This window comes from Xiphophorus hellerii, chromosome 12 (assembly GCF_003331165.1).
Source record: "Xiphophorus hellerii strain 12219 chromosome 12, Xiphophorus_hellerii-4.1, whole genome shotgun sequence".
Taxonomy (NCBI): Eukaryota; Metazoa; Chordata; class Actinopteri; order Cyprinodontiformes; family Poeciliidae; genus Xiphophorus; species Xiphophorus hellerii.
In genome coordinates, this window is record NC_045683.1 from 17,674,258 (window position 1) to 17,692,428 (window position 18,171).

Consider the following 18,171-nt stretch of genomic DNA (forward strand, 5'->3'; position numbering starts at 1 on the left):
TATTATTTCATTTGTGGATGAAAACCTAACTAGCAAATAGTTTGAATCCATAAATCATAGAAACGATCTACAGAATTAATCAGGAAATGTATTTTGTAAAGGATATTTTATGGGAACCCTGCAGATGGTGTTTTTTGTTTGTTTTGGTTTTTGCTGAAGGTCTTGTGATGGAAGTATTTACCGTAATCTATGACATTGAGACTCCCAGTGAGTTAGTGAGATTTATTCAGTTGCCTGCAAAGGAAGAGCATCACCACACAACACGCATGATATTATGGTGAGAGACTTTGAGATAAACCTCAGAGTGCAGCACATTTACACAAGCAAGGTAATTTATCTTCAAGGACATTCTCCCAAACTTAAAAACTGTAGATATGGTTCTCTCAGCTTAACCTTCATATGTTTAACACAACTCTCCTGTCTTGCAAGGAGACAGGAGAGTTGTGTTTGTTATAAGGTCATAACAAGCACATTTTATGCAATGTAATGAAGTTCAGTAAAACTTCTTTCACAGGCCTTAGAGGTTTATTAAAGAACATTATGAAATGGAGATCCTTATTATAGGATCACTATTAGCTTTGCATTCTATCAATACAATATTTTTAAGGGACGAAGCCAAAAGAGGTTCTTTTTTTAAGTTTTCCAAAGCCAATGTAGGTACCACGGAAAAAGTGACATCTAGCAAATGGTTAAAAAGAAGCGTAACATAATGCATTTCAGTCAAATTCACACATTCCATTGGGATTTATTTTATTATGTTCAGAAAGGAAAAAAAACATCAGTCGATGTGGTAACCTGCCAACCTTTAATAATTTACTGCTGCAGCTCCAACAAAACTAAATTGAATGTTTTGGTTTTAACGTGACAAAATAAGTCCAAGGATGATGAGTGCTTGCAACGTTATGTAGATCCCATTCGACTTTTATTTTGAAGGCGAGATATTTTGCTTCTTGCTGCTGCTCGGCTAACGTCAGGTAAGGATCTCTGCACTTCGTTTACATTTGAAAACCTTTTAAATCTGACGTGAATAAGTTTCAGCATTCAAGTGGGTAACAGTGCCACACTGCTAGCAGGGATAGCATTTATCTGAAGTATCAACTGCGTCGTTAAAACGAGTCTGTTTACTCAGTGGTTGCTTCCTGTTGACAAACTGTAAAACCAAAAATCACCTAGAGACTAACAGGTTTGAGTGAAATTAAACGTCATGTTGTTGATGAAATTTGACATAGCAACAAGTTAATACAAATATTGCAGCGAGATCTGTATACACAGGACAACGGAGTCAAATGAACTTTGACCCACTTCTGGGACAGACTCTCGATCCTTTTCACCTAATGTATTTAATTTTATTACACAGTTAATAGTAAAGACAATTTATACTCTTTCCTCTCTTGTTAATCTTATAAATAACAAAAGTCTTCTAAAATAGACAGCACAAATATTTAAAGTAGATTTTATAGAAAACATGTTTAAAAAACAAACAAAAAACAGTTATATTATTTTTACATGTACTTTTATCAGAAGAATTTTATGCGCTTTCCAGACGACCTGTCATGATTTATTAATATCAGTCCACCACCATATCCTTCAGTTCCCAAATCAGACATCCTTCTTTCCATGACTAAAAATAATGTTATATAATTATAAGAAATGTCTACAAACCCAGTTTCAATGTAAGGGCTTGAAACCACCTGGAGAATCCAGAGTTGGTTAACCATTGTCTATTAAAACCATTAAGCTGTTTTAAAGTAATGTTCCTCTGATGAACACTTGAAATGAATTTGCATATGTCTGCATTTAATATACCTGTCATCATTACACAATTTTGGAAAAGGACCTAGCCTGAAGTCTCTGGGTCTCGGGAACCCTCAGACACCGGTGGCTACAAAATTCATCTGCGATTAATACAACTACACACAGGAAGAATCCAAGATTATTATTGTTAGGATGATACTAAACAGCTACAGTATCTTCAAAGCTAACTGTTATAGACTATGCTACTGCAGTTAAAGAATAATTTATTTGCAGTTTTGTTGCAGAAGCAATGTGCTAGTCCTCCTGTTTCTGTTAGCAGGTAGATCCTAAAGCCATGGCAGCGTCTTCAGCCGTCCTGAGCAGACGTCTAGCCGGCAGCAGGTTGTGGTGTGGCGTCACTCGACCTCTGGTCCACATCAGATCAGCCAGTGCAGCGGAGCCCGGAGCAAGAAAATCTGATGAAGAACATCTGTGGGAGGCAGCATCGGATGCAGCAGGTTACCTGCCGTTCAGCAGAGCCAGGGTCGGATTGTTCTTTCAGGAACAGCCAGTCCTGAAGAATCCGTTTCTGGAGGATGCCTTGCTTAGAGGATACCTAAAGAGACACCTGCCTCAGGAGGTATTCTGAGGAAATGTCACCCAATGCAATGTTTTTGTAAGATTTGTGAAAATTATGCCATATCGTTGTTGCACACATGATGACACAATTAATCTATTTTCTCAATCAATACTCCAGACATCTTGAAAACAGCTTAACCAAATAAGGGAGACTGGATCCACAATTTTAAGGTGATTCTGTGTGTTTAGTCTTATTCTCAGGCTATTTTGTCTGACTTGAATACCTTTGGAGAGCGTGTGGCGAAAGACATCGACACGTGGGGTAGAGAGTGTGAGCTCAACCCTCCTCGCCTGGTGCATTTTGATCCCTGGGGTCGGAGAGTGGACCACATTGTGACCTCTGTGGCCTGGAAACGCCTCAAAGACCTCTCAGCGCAGGAAGGACTGGTTGCCATCGGCTACGACAAGTCATTTGGGGAGTGGAGGTAAGCCCATTCCTCTGACTTTTTCTTCCTACTTCTATTTAAAAACCAGATTTTATCCGTTTCTGTCGGATTAATTTTGTGTGTGTGTGTGCATTCCAGGCGTGTTTACCAGATGAGCAAGTTGTACATATTCTCCCCGTCGTCCGGCCTCTACACCTGTCCTCTCGCCATGACAGATGGAGCCGCAAAGGTCATTCAGGTAAGTTTAAAATCCACAGACTATGAATATTTATGTTCCATCCCCTCAGTTAGTGATTGTAATGTGACAAAATGTGAAAAAGTTCTACAGGTGTGAGTATGAACATTTTTGCTCAGCAATTTGTCTTAATAAGGTTTTCAGCAAGGCTACATAATGTTAAAAACAATTAATCCTTCCCCTTTTTATTTACACTTAAACTAAACCTACAACAATAACTCCAACATGTTTCTGCAGCTTTTAGAGTTTGAAGAAAATGTCTTGCATCAAAGCAAAACTCATTTCAGTATATTTAAACTATACAAAGTTTTGCAAATCAGAACAGTCAGGGATTGTGTGTCTGTAAAGTCTGTAGGGGTTTCGCCGCCAGTGGAAGAAGCTTATCGTCGCTTGACCAGCCGACAGCCTGAGCGTTTCTGGACGTCTGGACAGTGGATGACTGAGAGACAGGGAGGATCTGATGTGGGTCAGTAGAAATGCATTGATCTGCTGTGAATCAGTGCTGCCTTCATTCTATTGTTGAACAACAGGGGGCACTGTCTGCAACAGAGCGGTGGCATGAAATTCAAACTCAGGAGAATGACTCCTGCATATTTATAAATCACCTAGATCCCACTGTACGTTTAATAGCAGAGGAACATATTTAAATATTTACTCATCTAATAAAACCAGGACTCAGGAATCCTCTCCCACTGAGTTTGAGGACTGTTGAATTTTTCAAAATGGCAAATAAAACTCTTTTCTTATTTATCTTAGTTTCTCTTTGTCTTCAGGCAGTGGCACGGAGACGGTGGCCGTTCCCCAAGCAGACGGCTCCTATAGACTACACGGCTACAAGTGGTTCACGTCGGCCACAGACGCAGACATGACTCTCACCTTGGCAAGAATTCAGGACAGATCTGGATCAACAACCCCAGTACTGCAGATTCCCACCAACATCATCCTGCAGTCGGTGAATGCACCATTTCTAGCATACCTTGTCTCTGTCCGCAGGGCAGCAGGGGGCTGTCTCTTTTTTACGCAGAGGTGAGTCGATTTGAGGACGGCCGACTGAGGGGTATTGAAGTCCAGAGACTGAAGGACAAGCTGGGGACACGACAGATGCCGACTGCTGAGCTGCTGCTGGACGGCCTGCCTGCATACAGAGTCAGTGGCGTTTGCTTGATTTTCACTCAAGCTGCACTTTATTAATTCTTGCAAGAATGAGAACAACAAGCAGACATGTTCAGTATTCATTCAGTTTAATCTGTTCTAACTAGACAGAGAGCCACTACGTCATACATGGGTTATCACAGAGTTTCTTGCTGCGAGTATGGAAACCAATGTTTCTGACTCATCAGTTCACTTTAACAAAGACCTTTAAAGAATTCAAAATGGAGGATTTCTCCACTCTTATCTAAACCTTCCTTAGCTTCCAGTAGAGTGCAAATACAACAAGCCTCTCATAAATGTAACTGTTGCTGCAAAATGATATTAATATTTTCCCGCAGATTAAACAAATTATTAAAAGAAATTATTGTCTAAAATTCCAGTAACATGAACTTTATTTTTTGATTCAGAAAGAGTTTTGTGTTTTTTATCATTTCTTTTTAACCCAGAAACCTAGTTGTCAGAAAGAAAATTATGCTTTATTTGAAATTGTAAATGCTGTACAGCAGTAAACTGGGATTTCTAACATTTGCCTTGACTTGCACTAATTTTCAAATCAATTTTATTCTATCTCCTTAGCTTTGAGCTTTGAACTGTGAACAGCTCCAAACATGCTGGGCTTTGTCTTCAATTTGAACATCATACTTAAATATTTCATTGTGGTCAATGTGAGGAGCAGGACATCATTCTTGAATATTTGGATTTCTATGTTTTGACTCTCAGGCTGAGTGCCCTTGCTTCTGCTCTATTGTAACAATTTTTCATTCTTAATGCAGCTCCTCATGTTGTAGTTCTGCTTTGCTAGTTTGTCTGATCCAGATATTGTTCCTCTATCACCAGCTCTCAGAGGAAGGCAGAGGCGTGGCCTCCATAGCCAGCATGCTGACAATAACTAGGATTCACAACAGCATCTCTGCAGCCGCTGCAATGAGAAGGCAGGACCCCACATCATTAAATTTCCCTGAGTTCTGACTCTGTGGAGGCCTCTCGTCAGTAAGCTGATTAAATAATGTGTCTGCTCACAGAGTGCTCCAGTTGGCGCGTGACTATGCCACCCGCCGCACCGCCTTCGGAAAGCTTCTTAAAGACCACCCACTGCATATGCAGACGCTTGCAAGAATGGAGGTAAGGCAGCAGAAGTGCTCTGCAATGACTTACAAAAAAAAAATTCACACGCCTTGAACTTTTTCCGATTTTGTCACTTTAAAACCATAAACTTCAATGTATTTTATTGGAAGTTTATGTGACAGAGCAACACATATTGTTAACTGGAAGCACAAAGATAAATGGTTTTCAGGTTTTTTAGATATAAAAATCATAGCAGTTTGACCTGCATATATATTTAATCCTTTGGACCCAAACTTTGTCGAGAGTCTCTCTGCAGCTGGTGATGCAAGTCTAGTCAGGTAGGTCTAGACTTAAGGCTTTGCACATCTAAAGATATGCTTTCTCCTTTTGCAAAATAGCTGAAGCTATTTACTTAGTACTGGATTGCATCTGTGAATTTGCCATTTTCAAGACTGACTAATGTTCAATCAGATTTGGGTCTGGACTTTGACTATGCAATTCTAAAATGTTTTCACCTAAACCAGTGGTCTCCAATCTATGGTTACAGAGCTCCACGTGGCTCTTACGGGCCTCCATAATGCATTTTAATAACTTTTGCCAAAATAATAACAAAGGGATGTATGTTTTTAATTATAAAGCTAATAATACCTTTATAATTGAAAACGGCTATCATGACTTGTTTTAGCAGTTTTCTTTGTGTGTTCTTAGGTCATTCCTGGATAGTGTTCCAGAACATAACTAAATTAGTTGTGAAATTATTTAATTTCCATTTGGGATTAATAAAATATTTTTGAATTTGAAGGTGAATTTTACATTTTTTGAGGTTTTGAGGTTTACTGTCCTGCTTTAAAAAAATCATCCGAACAGCATACTGGTGCCACCACCTTTTCTCATCATAGATATGTTGCGTTTGGGCTGCAGTTTTAGGTTTTTGCCAAACATGGCCTTCAGCATGTGGGCTAAAAAGTTTCAGTTTTACTCTTACCTAACCAGAGGACCTTCTTCCATGTGTTTTGGTTTGAACAGGTGGAGACGCGTGCAGCTTTTCTTCTTGTGATGGATGTGTGCCGTCTGTTGGGTCGAGAGGAGAGTGGCCTGGCCAGCCAGCTCGACCTGCACCTCCTTCGTCTGCTCACCCCTGTGGTCAAACTGTACACCGGGAAGCAGGTGAGCTGCTTTTGCAAATATAAAACTAGTTTTTGATCTCAGTATTCCGAGTATCTGACCTATGTGTTTCTCTCAGGCTGTAGCTGTTGTGTCTGAGGGCCTGGAAAGCTTTGGCGGACAGGGATACATCGAGGACACTGGGATGCCTGGAATACTCCGTGATGCTCAGGTGGCGTTGCTACCAACCACCTTTTTCTGCCTTTTTATGATTTTTGAAACTCACAAATTGTTTCTCTTGCAGGTGTTGAGTATATGGGAAGGAACAACAAATGTTTTGTCTCTGGATGTGCTGCGCTGCGTGGCCCGTAGTTCAGGAATGGTTTTGCATGCTTACTTTGCACACGTCAAGGTACGGAGTGGAAACCAGAACCTGTTGGGCAAGGTGTGTTACTGGAAGTAGATGAAACAGTTGTGGCTGTTTTCTTGCAGTCGCTGCTTGCGGGTGCCTCGGGTGTTTCCTCACTGGACCCGGCTGTAAAAGCAGTTGGCGGTGCTCTGTCTGAACTGGAGCAGTTTGTTCAGATAGCCGCTTCCAGATCACCCAGTTACCTCGAACTGGCAGCCAGAGATCTGGCATACAGCCTGGCTCGCATTTATGCGGGTGAGTGTTTCACAAAAGCACTTGTGACTTCAGATATGCAACAACTTCAGTTCTGTTCAAATGTATTCACACTACTAGAACCATTTGCATTTTGTAAATTCAAGACGACAAATTTGAATGTATCCTATTCTGATTTTTCTTCTGAAGGCAACTGGTCGCACTACTTGATTTTTATTTAGGATTATTAGTAAAGGAGGCTAAATACAAATGCACACCACACTCTTCAGATTACTTTTAAATAGAAAAGAAACTGTGTAGATTTTTCCTTCTGCTTCACAATTTGCTTCAAATGTGACAAATTCTGAAAAGTTGTAAGCAGCTGTGGATGACAGAGCAATACATGTCTTATCATTAATTTCTACTTCTGCGTTGATCTAATAATGATCTTGGTGTTACATCAGTGCTTTAAAGTGGTCTTCCTTAACTGTGTGTGTTAACAGGTGCTCTTCTCATTGACCATGCATGCTGGAAAGATGCCTCCCCAAATGACACCTATGCAGCTCTCAGGTATGACAAACCAAAAACTGACTGATTGAAACTCATTTTTAAACTTCTCAGAAAAAATGAGCACATATTACATGTTCATTCATCGTGTTTTTGGTTTTGCTTTAATAGATGGTGCGAACAGGAGCTGTGTCTGGTGACATCTAAACAGAAGAGAGGCTGCTATGATTCCAGCAGTGCATCCATGGATGCTGCACTGGTTTATGATAACCTTATTCAAAAGTGAACATCCTTCATATGCTGATAGATTTATGATCTGAACTGATGTAGCGAGTGTGTTATTACTAAAGAAAATTATTAATAAAGAAAATCTTGCCTTCCTTAATGGCATCAAGAATGACGTTCCAGATAATAAATCTTTCTGTTTTTGGCACACTGACTTTTGATTGTATTATTAAAGTAGTTATGATTTTCTGCCATAGTTCTACTCAATTAGTTATTAAAAAAGCAAAACTTAGATAACACATGCAACAGAAGAAGGACTGTGACTGATGAAAATGCATGAGGCATTTTTCCTAGTTCTGGTATGAAAAAGTGTGCTCTTATTAATAATACATAATAAGGATAATATTGATAATTACATGATCTGATTCATATTTCTTTTGTGCTCTGTCACCATAAATTATATCAAAAGATGAACACCAAGCATATTGAGAATGATGACAAAAGATGCACAACTTTGTATTTTGAATATACAATAAAAGTCTTGTAAAAATTCAACACTAAAAGTATTCAGTTTTGTTTTTTATTTTTCAGTTTTTTACTCAGCATATTGAGTGAAAAATATGCAATTAAATCTTCAAATAAAGTTATTTGGAAAAATATTCACATATTATCCCTTTATAAATACAAATCTTAATGCTTTGTTTATTGAGATTTTATGATGAACACCAAGGTGTGTTCAGCATAACTTTGTAATAGTTAATAATATACAAACTTGCATAAATGGAAACACAGTACTAAAAGTTTACAATTTTGAAAAACCTACGTAATTCAGTGCAATTTCATTTCTTTATTTTCTGTTATCCCTGAACGAAATCCAGAACAAGAAGAGGTTACCTTTGGCTATCATACAACTCGCAAACACTCAAATTGTGTGAAATTTCATTTTAGTAAAAAATTGTAAAAGCCTTATAAGTTTGTGATGAACAAATAGCATTTTGAAACTGCTAGATAATAAAATGACAGGAGCAGTAATACAGGACAGTCCCGTTTGAAAAAATTGATAAAGGTAGCTGGATATTATTTTTTTTACTGTAACAATAACAAAAAGAAAATATTTTAACTTTTTCATTGAGTGCATTTATGTCACTTATTGCTTTAAAATTATTTTTTAAAATTTAAACAAAATTGCAAAGATACCAAAGTCCCAATCAGTAGATTCAAAGTAATTATTCTGACATTTTGAATTGTTCACAATTATAACATTTAAAATTATATTTTAGACTTTCAACGTTATAATTATAGGATTAAAAGTCATACTCATCTATAAAAATCATAACTCCGACTTAATTTTAAATGAAAGTTAGAAAAAAAGAGATGTTGTTACATTTTATTGACATCTTGATGTTTTCCCCATTTCAAAGGTCGGATCTCAGCGTTTTCGACGAGTCATTGAACGCATCACGAGTCTTTAGAAACAGTGGGAGGAGTTGCAGAGGTAGGTGTACTAATGTTCCCCGAATCTTAGCGCACAGTGTTCACAAACAAGCCAGTGTCAGCTCGGTGGAGGAAGGCTTCAGGAAGATAAACAACAACAACAACAAAGTTGGTATTTTTAGATTTTTCTTGCAGCTCTCTGGTTTAATCAAAGCAGTCGGGTCGGCAGACAGGAGGACTCCAGCAGAGTCCCATTAATCCACCAGCGGCAGTATGGACGCGGTTCCAGGGTAAAAATTGGATCCTCATGTCTGCCAGTGGTTTCCTGGCTCTGTTGCTGGTCTTGTTGTCCAGCGGCCGGCTGCTCGCCTCGGGCACCGGGAACTTCAGCACCCAGCCCGGTGTTGGATTAGCTGGACCGACCAGTTTAGCCATGATGTCTGAAAGCAGCGACGAGGTGGGTGAGATTTGATCACTGGTTTTCTAAAGGGAAGCAAACTGACAGAATAAATACCTGCAGTTTACGCTCAGCTGTCACATGATTAATATGAGGCGACAGGTATGAAGGAAGCGCGTTCTGTTTAGATACTGATGTCTGTAATTACGTGTTAGTTATGACCGATGAACAAACGAATATTTGTTCTCAGTCCTTCCTTTCTCAAGCACATTGGAAGTGTCAGGTGCATGATCCGTTTTCCAGAAGACAATCCCTCATTTACCAATATTCAGTTTGCCTCATGTCTCTAGTTATAAGCAAACTATTACAAACAAGCTCAAGTACAGTTTTACATTAAAAACAGTTTTGTGTTGTACCTTGAAATTTAAACTGTTGAAATTGTTTTAATTTCACTAATTTAAAGTTGTTTTTAGAAACGTGACTCGCTGCCCAGGGCAGCACCACATGGGGGGGCGGCACAGCCACTTATTTTTACATGCCCGGAGGTGAACAGATTCCCCTTGAAGCACTCTAAAAATACTTTAATGGCTCTTGACACTGAAGTTGGTATCCAATCAGCAGAGTGCAATCCTTCAAAGTAAAGAGTTATTTCACAATTTATTTAGGCTGTTGACTGTATTTCTTTAGGCAGATCAGGACTTGTGGGAATTGCCATAATTGATGCAGCCATGAGATCTGCTCCTTAGTAGTAAACCCTGAAGGAGAATATCCGTTCATCTACGTGTGACCTCTAATAACTTCAGAGCGCTTTGGTTATGCAGCAGGACAGTGATCCAAATAGTTAAAAATATGAAGATTCTGGACTGACCTTCCAGTGTTACTGAATTAAAGAATACAGATACAAATATGCTTCAGTGAATGATTACATTTGTACTTAAGAAACTTTAGAATATGATTATTACAGCCAGAGTTGCTCTTCACACAACATTTTGTTTTTAGGCTAAAGTGCTACCATTTGCGTTATGTGCTTTGTGTTGCACTTTTTTTTTATCATAGAATCAATAAATCAGTTTTGATGGTGAAACTTGCAGCGATGCAGTTGCTTATACTTTTGCTTCATCCTGATGCCAGTGCTCCTATCTACATGTTAAGAAAGTTGTTTACTTGTGCAGTGTGACCGTGTGATGAACTACAGCGCTGCAGAGCGATGTGCGTTCGTGAAGAGGACGCCGGACTGCTCCATGGAGGACGGCTTCATCAACTACCTGAGACTGGCCTTCTGCTTGCTGCCTCCCAACCTCACTCCTCTCACCATCACCCTCTGTGTAGGACCTGCTCATGCATCCGTGTGTGTGTGTGTGTGTGTGTGTAGTTGCACGTGAAGCAGAGTCATAAAGCAACAGGAAAATGTGCAGCTCATCAGCAGATTATGAGGAAGTTGACTGTTGACTGTGGAAGAAGTGGAACTTTTATCTGATTTATAGCTGTAGTTTCACTGTTGGCTAAATCGTGTAATTTCACTTGGATTCCTCTGTATCTTCAGTTCCTCCAGTAAATGAAATAATGAAACTGTCTCACATGAAAAACTGAAGAAGTGATGATTGTTCTAACAGAAATAATCCTGTTGAGAAGGATAATTTATAATAATTAATCACTGCTGATTTAAAAAAAAAAAAAAGTAAACAGTGTGTAGTTAACCAGTTATTCAGTATGAATAAGAACCACTTTCCTGTTTGCACTTGAGAAAATTGAGAAAACCAAACATTACAGCAGCTTGTCTTCACTGTGTCCCTGCAGATGGTTTGGCTGCTCGTCTTGTTTCTCATTCTTGGACTTACTGCTTCAAAGTTGTAAGTATTTCTCAGCAGCATGTTCCTCTGGCTGTTCACAGTTTCAGATAGTGAAAGGGCTTGTGAGCTCACTTCACACACATATATGCTCTTAGCCCTGTCAGCTTTATGGTCACATGAGTCCCGTGACTGTAGAGAGCTTTCACTATTGAGATATGGGTTTAAATCTGTGAAAGGAAGCAGATACTTCTGCTCTTGGTTTCATCTCACCTGTTGTAACACCGCTCTGCTGTTCAGCTGTTGAAGGTTTGAAAGAAACATTTATAAATGCATTTTATTATGTTTTTTCCCTCCCCAGTTTTTGCCCCAACCTGTCGGCCATCTCCTCCACTCTTCACTGCTCTCACAACGTGGCTGTATCCTTTCTCCACTTCTTTTGAGGGTGTGCAGAGCGTATATGGTTTTCTTTTCTAACTTAATTATGTAGACAATCATGTTTTTGTGTGTGTTTATGTGGACTAGACATAATCTAGTATGAAAAACCTTAAACTATAATTTTATATATATAAATAAAGAAATAAAACATTGCATTCCTGGTAGTTCTGAAATAATCTGACATAATAATTTAATAATGTAGTTATCTAACATGTTTTATTTATTTTGGTTTCATACATCAAAATAGGAAATCTTGTAGAATAAACATCTGCTGAACTGGTTAGTAGTTTTCAAATTAACTCAAATTTCTCTAAATGAAATCTTCTTGCAGGTCTTCTCTTTATAGAGTTACACTGAGATCACATTGATATTAATTAGGCAATCTTCTCCAACAACTAGCCTGCAGTCATCTGATTTACAGATGTTCTCCTCTTATTGACAGCTCAATTTCCTCACCAAGACTTTGTGTTTTTTGATATTGAAAATATTTCAAAACAGTAACATTTGACTTTCTTGTAAGTGTAGTCACCGTTATTTTGCCAGCTGACCTTCAGGGAACAGCAACACGTGAAAAGAGCAACATTGCATTACTCCATGCTCCGTGCTACTGTGTTACTCTGGTAAATTTTCTGGGATCCCTTTCACATGACTTTAAGTCATAGGAATTGTTTAGTTGAACATTTTGTTGCTCTTAAAGTGGCGCTTGGTAGAACTTGATACCAGTAATCAGCCTATGCTTGGTGGTGAACTGTTTCTTTGACTGCAACATGTGCTGAGGGCGTGACGTTTCTTGCTTTGGGAAATGGCGCTCCAGACATCTTCAGTGCCATGGCAGCAATCTCCCATCCACACACTGCTGGGCTGGCTGTCGGAGCCTTGTTTGGTACATGGAGGCTTGTTGCATCATTATTTCTCTGACAAACAGAAAGCTAATTTAACAAAAGTATTTAAATGAGAAAACATGTGTGTCCCTGCAGGAGCTGGTATATTTGTCACCACAGTGGTTGCAGGAAGTGTCGCACTGGTGAAACCATTTGCCGTGGCTTCTCGTCCGTTTCTGCGCGATGTCATCTTCTACATGATTGCAGTGTTTTGGACTTTTGACATTCTCTACAGAGGCACTACAACCATGGGAGAAACACTGGGTAAATACAAACAGTCTGAGGGGATGTCTTGAGTGAATAGGTGGCTCTCAGTAAATTTTAAATGTTGTTTCTCAGAAGATTGGGACATTACATAAGACCAAAATATAAAGAAAGGCTCTTAATACAGAAATGTTATGTCAACACAGTCATGGGAAGATTACTGCATTGGCAGGAGTTCAGCAAACAGATTGACAACTTGCTAAAGAGGCTGGTTGCTGTATTCATTTATATTAATGGAAAGTTGAGTGGAAGGAAAAAATGGGACAGACATTATCGAGATGCTGATTTTGGTGTTATTATATGTTATTATTTTGTGCCTGCCTGCACAACCAAAAGCATCAACACCTGTTTTAATGTCCAGTATACTTGATTGGCCAATAAGCCTGACTGCCTAACCCTTGTAATAACTGTATGGTGTTTTATTAAACAGAAGACAAGACACCAGACCAAAAAAATGCAGATGAGCTGAAGAACACTATCAAAACCATCAGGTTTTCCATTACACCTCAGCAAAATTACAGTCGGGTCTCCTCCATGTCCTGCTGTACTGATGCAGTAATGCTGTGGTTCATCGGACCACTGCCCTGCATGTTTTACATGTGTTTCTGTCCCAGCTTACCAGGTCCAAATGATTGCATGACCTCCTTTGTAGCCATCAAGTGCAGAGATGGCTGCAAAGGCCCCAACCTAGTCACCCATTATTTTAAGTAAGGTGTGCAGCAGCAAGGAGACGCCAAAAACATGTAAGAGACTGGTCCCTGAGGACCAATGTAGGGAACCCCCTGCAGTAATGCATGCAGTAATGTTGATATTTTAATTATTTTACAAGTCTTTTCATCATGTTCATTCAATGACTCGCTGTTTAATAAGAGAACTTCCAGCAGGTTCAAAAGCAGAGAGCCTAATCTGGAGTCTCTCAACCTGCTGTCAGCACTTTACCTGATTGTCTGGTTTGTTTAGTTCTTAGAATATTCAAGAATTTGTCTAAAGTTACAACACAAGTTAGGAATTTGCAGTTAATGGAGCCACTGATACAATCAACATGTTACCAGAAGAAGACCTTTTGTTGGGTGTCTGTCAGGTCCAGAAACATTTAAACCCAAATGATACTTGATTAAAGAAAATACCTTATATATTAATAATCCCTTTGCACTGTTGGCTTTTTTTCCAGATCCAAGGCCAAGACAGACAGATATAATCAACATCTGAGTACCGTACTCTTCAGAGTCACCCAGCCATGCTTTTAATGCCAGCCTAGTAGTTTAGTTTCTCAACACTGAAGGTGGTTTTCAAACATGAACTTCAGAGTTGAGAAACTGAAAAAATAACCTCTTAGACAAAAGCTGAGCATGTAGTTGTCAAAATCATGTTTTATTTTTTTTTAAATGTTAATGAGACAAATTTTAACCTTAGATGAAATGATATTGTATATTTTCAAAATATTTTATACCATATTTCACACAAATGCAGTTCTGATCCCTGTTTAGTCAAGTCTAAGCAAAGCTATGTTTGACCTCTTACTGGTATTATTTGTAGATATTTTATCTATTATATTAAAAAAACATTTCTGTGCAGCAATGAATAGATTCTAGAAAATGATTAAATTATGTGTTTCAAAACTGCAGAAGTTCAAACTGGGCGAGGGGGGAAATGTGTTGACGTTCAACAGGTCTGACTGAGCCTGTTTTTCTCTTCTTGTTTTCCAGGATACCTGTTTCTCTATGTGGTTTATGTTCTGACCGTTGTTATCAGTTCATTCATCTATAACTGGCAAAAGAATTCAGCTACAAACGGCATCCAACACGTTCCACATATTCCAGGTTAGACCTTTATATTCAAATGCTCTACATGCGTTTTCTTTCTGCTGCTATTTTACTGGTGAGTATTTTTCCTTGAAGCAGAGCTGAACTCATCTGACTCCTCTGATGATGACGACGTTCCCGGCATGAGAGGCGGGACGATCCAGCAGGAATACGGTAAGAACGCATGGGCACCACCGATTATTTCCTGCGTGATTCACATCATACAAAGACAGGTGTTTGTGCTGCTGCTGTAGAGTCCGAGTACAGGCCGCTTCTGCCCTACTCTGAGTCCACAAGCGAAATCCTGCTGAGCTCTTTGAATCCGGTGGACAACAGGAAGTGGAGAAGGAAACCGTGGACCTGGAAAGTTGTTAAAGTAGTGAAGGTCTGTACAAATCTGGTGATCAGAGCAACAGGAAGAACTCAGATTAAATCTGGTGTTGTAATGTGGCGCTCCTGTTGCCTGGCTGTAAGACTCCACTGGAGGTGCTGCTCCTGCTCTGCGTCCCTGTGGTGGACCCGGATAAAGAAGACAGAAACTGGAGGAGACCGCTCAACTCCCTCCACATGATCACTGCTCCTCTGCTGTGTGTTCTCATCTTCCAGTCTGGAGCATGTGAGCACTTTTTACCACAATTAATTGATGACATTACAAAGAAGCTATTACCAGAAAGAATTATGTAGACTAAATACTGAGGTGGTCTTCTTTGTAATCTAGATGGAGGCGTCATGATCCAGGGGGAGTTTCCTGTCTGGCTGCTGATTCTCCTGCTGGGAATGTTTTTGGCTGCTATAGTTTTCTGCACCACCACCAATGACCATCCTCCCAAATATCACCCTGTAAGTGCTTTTGTTCATCCAAATCAGGAGTAGATAAAATTTTATTTGTGTAAAACAGGAAAGAGAAAAAGAAATTGGTCGGATTAAATATGTGAAAAGCATATATTTATATATCTATATATGCCTTGTAAAAGTAGCCGTAGCTCTTTTTTGAGACCACAACTGTACATTTCATTCAAATATTATCTGGCAAAGTAGCTATAACTGTAAGATGTTTAAATCTTTTGACAAATCATAATTTGGAAAGTCTGGTGTGCATTTGTATTAATTTGTAGAACTAGTGTTTACTTCAGTAGCAGCTGTAAGTGTAAATGAACATTTTCTGCAATTTAAGCCCTAGTTGTCAGTTCTTTTCTGCTGATACTTTTTCTGGCCAGGACGTTTTTTTGTGGGATGTCTGACAAATACTTTGTGATTGGTCAGAAATGTGAAGGGGGTGTGGTTACTACACTAGCAAAGTCTGCAGTAGCAGAGACCTCTTCGGACATCCTGGTAGTTTTGATCTCAGTTTGAGGGATTGCTGCAAAATTCATGACTCAATGCAATCAACTGTTTATTGCTGCTACATGTTCGCTCAGGAGGATGTAATGTTTGCAAATCAGTGACTCGATATCACCCTCATTGGACTGAACGCTTTTTATGAGTTAAACTGCACTTGACTGTGTTGTTTAATAACTAGGCTTGAATTTTAATGTATGTAATTGTCTCTGAATTTGATTGGACTGAAATTGCTACATTTATTTTGTTCCTCAATACGACATTTGTTGCTTTTAGATACAACAATGCTTTTAAATAAATACTTTATTATGTTGACTTGTTGCATAAAACAAAGTCAGGATGAATACTTTCACATGGCAGCTGTCTCAGAATCTGATTACCTCTCTGTTCCCTCAGCTCTTTGCATTTTTGGGTTTTGTGGTGAGCGCGGTGCTGATCAGCGCCGCAGCGTCAGAGGTGGTCAGTCTTCTGCACATGCTCGGTGTGGTGTTGAGTCTCAGCAACACCGTGCTGGGCTTGACTCTTCTGGCCTGGGGCAACAGTATCGGAGGTGATTTCTGATAATCCAAGTCCGTTCACAAGAGTAAACCTAATTCCCATTTAACCGTGTAATGTGTGATTAATATTCTCTGTTTCAGACCTTTTTTCTGATATCACCATTGCTCGGCAGGGATACCCGCGCATGGCCATAGCTGCTTGCTTTGGAGGGATCATTTTCAGTATCCTTTATTTTCATGTCCACTTGAAGACGTACACATCTTTCTGACATGCATTGAATACATTTTCAGAAAGAGATGAGGAACAGACTTTAAGCTTGGAACAGAAATTCAGTGTCACGAAAACCTTTAAGTTTGTTTATTTTCAGGGATAGAATTATGGAGTAGTCTGCTGAATTTTGAACAAAGTCAATGTTTTTAAAAATGAGCCTTTTTAAAAAAAAAAACATTAAAATGAAGAGGAGCTGTTTTATCCAGGGCAGTAATAAAAATTCAGAAATATGCTGGGGATTTTTTTAACTATTAGTTTGAAACTATTTGAAAAAAATGGGCAAAGAAGCTGTTCAAATGATTATGTGATGTGGTAATGTTTATACTTAGTACTTTTTAAGCATGTTTGAAGATATTGGATAGCTGAAAGATGAAACATTAGCATTATGCTAAAGACAAAAAAGTAGTAGCATCAGTTCCAATAGTAACTATAGCATTGTTCCAAAGAACAAATAAAAATGGCAAGATTTAATATTTTTTCTAAGTCAAGTTCAGCCAGCTGTTCGGGTGGAAATATGTTTCAGTACAAGTTTAAAATATCGAAGTTCACTCTCATGGAGTAAATAATGGTGTTCCTATGTAATGCCTTGTAATAGCAGCTTAAGTTGTAATAGCCTGTTTTATTGAACATCAAAACCTGCTTTTATCATTGTCATTTTCCTCAATATATTGGAAATACTTTATTCCCCTGAACTACATTAAACATGTTTTAAATGCATATATTTACATAAAATGAAAAATATGGGACCTTGACTGTATTTCAGACATGCTGTTTGGAGTAGGGTTGGGATGTCTGATGCAGATGTATGAAACACACTCCTCTGCGCAGGTAATCCTCTCCTTTGATATTGAGAGACACTGTTTTGAACGGTATGAAGCTGATTCTCTTGTTTTCCTCCTCAGTTTGAGTCAGAGGGCTTGTTGACGTGGATTCTACCAGGAGCTCTGGGTTTGTCTTTGGTCCTGTCTTTTCTCATCGTTCCGCTCACCCAGTTCCACTTGGGTCGGTCCTACGGCGTCTTCCTCCTCGTTTTCTACTGCATATTTCTTCTCATTGCACTTCTCACAGAGTTCAGGATAATCCACACTTGAGCTCATACCAGTGATGTCATCATCTGCTTGTAAAAATATTGCGTAAAGCAGTGATGTACACTGTTGCATTTACTTGATTGGACTCTCCTGTGTTTAGTCTGTGAAACTAAGTAGCTAAAGACTCCTACAAGAGCTCAGGGCGGACTAAAACCAATCACACTGTGCCTTTTTTTGTTTCTCTTTCTATGTCTTGGAGCTGAGATATTATGATCCAGCTCATGCTGTACAAGGTCATATTTTAAAATACTGTAAATTTTCTATGAATCGACCTCTTTGTGAATTTAAACAAAACTGTTTTTCTGGGTTTTCAGAAAAATACCAGT

The 18,171-nt window shown here is 39.0% G+C and overlaps 2 protein-coding genes across 4 annotated transcripts; both read left to right on the forward strand.

Annotated features, from left to right (window-relative positions):
* Positions 1–890: 890 nt before the first annotated feature.
* Positions 891–8,211, forward strand: LOC116730320 (acyl-CoA dehydrogenase family member 11). 2 transcript variants are annotated; one of them, XM_032579441.1, is made up of 15 exons: positions 891–974; positions 2,072–2,374; positions 2,563–2,798; positions 2,898–2,997; positions 3,343–3,460; positions 3,768–3,910; positions 3,988–4,140; positions 4,984–5,078; positions 5,169–5,268; positions 6,238–6,378; positions 6,455–6,547; positions 6,620–6,727; positions 6,808–6,979; positions 7,420–7,486; positions 7,595–8,211. In XM_032579441.1, exons 2-15 carry the CDS (start codon positions 2,090–2,092, stop codon positions 7,707–7,709), a joined length of 1,926 nt encoding a protein of 641 aa, XP_032435332.1. In that variant the 5' UTR covers positions 891–974; positions 2,072–2,089; the 3' UTR covers positions 7,710–8,211. The 2 variants fall into 2 exon arrangements, with proteins under 2 accessions (XP_032435332.1, XP_032435333.1); XM_032579442.1 differs by having other exon boundaries at positions 953–974; positions 2,075–2,374.
* A 930-nt stretch (positions 8,212–9,141) lies between these two features.
* slc8b1 (solute carrier family 8 member B1) lies at positions 9,142–18,112 on the forward strand. 2 transcript variants are annotated; one of them, XM_032578383.1, is made up of 15 exons: positions 9,142–9,539; positions 10,652–10,804; positions 11,277–11,329; positions 11,628–11,685; positions 12,482–12,587; positions 12,682–12,849; positions 14,556–14,669; positions 14,748–14,825; positions 14,906–15,036; positions 15,126–15,267; positions 15,370–15,491; positions 16,386–16,539; positions 16,628–16,708; positions 17,521–17,585; positions 17,660–18,112. In XM_032578383.1, exons 1-15 carry the CDS (start codon positions 9,390–9,392, stop codon positions 17,846–17,848), a joined length of 1,764 nt encoding a protein of 587 aa, XP_032434274.1. In that variant the 5' UTR covers positions 9,142–9,389; the 3' UTR covers positions 17,849–18,112. The 2 variants fall into 2 exon arrangements, with proteins under 2 accessions (XP_032434274.1, XP_032434275.1); XM_032578384.1 differs by having other exon boundaries at positions 9,143–9,539; positions 14,751–14,825.
* The last annotated feature ends 59 nt before the right edge of the window (positions 18,113–18,171 follow it).

What these genes read in the sequence shown, in the direction of transcription:
- slc8b1 (XM_032578383.1), top strand. Translation starts at nt 9,390, where the DNA reads ATGTCTGCCAGTGGTTTCCTGGCTCTGTTGCTGGTCTTGTTGTCCAGC. An exon ending in GGACTTACTGCTTCAAAGTT is followed by an intron (nt 11,330 to 11,627) that starts GTAAGTATTTCT and finishes TTCCCTCCCCAG; the next exon opens with TTTTTGCCCCAACCTGTCGG. An exon ending in AAACACACTCCTCTGCGCAG is followed by an intron (nt 17,586 to 17,659) that starts GTAATCCTCTCC and finishes TTTCCTCCTCAG; the next exon opens with TTTGAGTCAGAGGGCTTGTT.
- LOC116730320 (XM_032579441.1), top strand. Translation starts at nt 2,090, where the DNA reads ATGGCAGCGTCTTCAGCCGTCCTGAGCAGACGTCTAGCCGGCAGCAGG. An exon ending in AGAGACACCTGCCTCAGGAG is followed by an intron (nt 2,375 to 2,562) that starts GTATTCTGAGGA and finishes CTGTGTGTTTAG; the next exon opens with TCTTATTCTCAGGCTATTTT. An exon ending in GAGCCGCAAAGGTCATTCAG is followed by an intron (nt 2,998 to 3,342) that starts GTAAGTTTAAAA and finishes GTGTCTGTAAAG; the next exon opens with TCTGTAGGGGTTTCGCCGCC.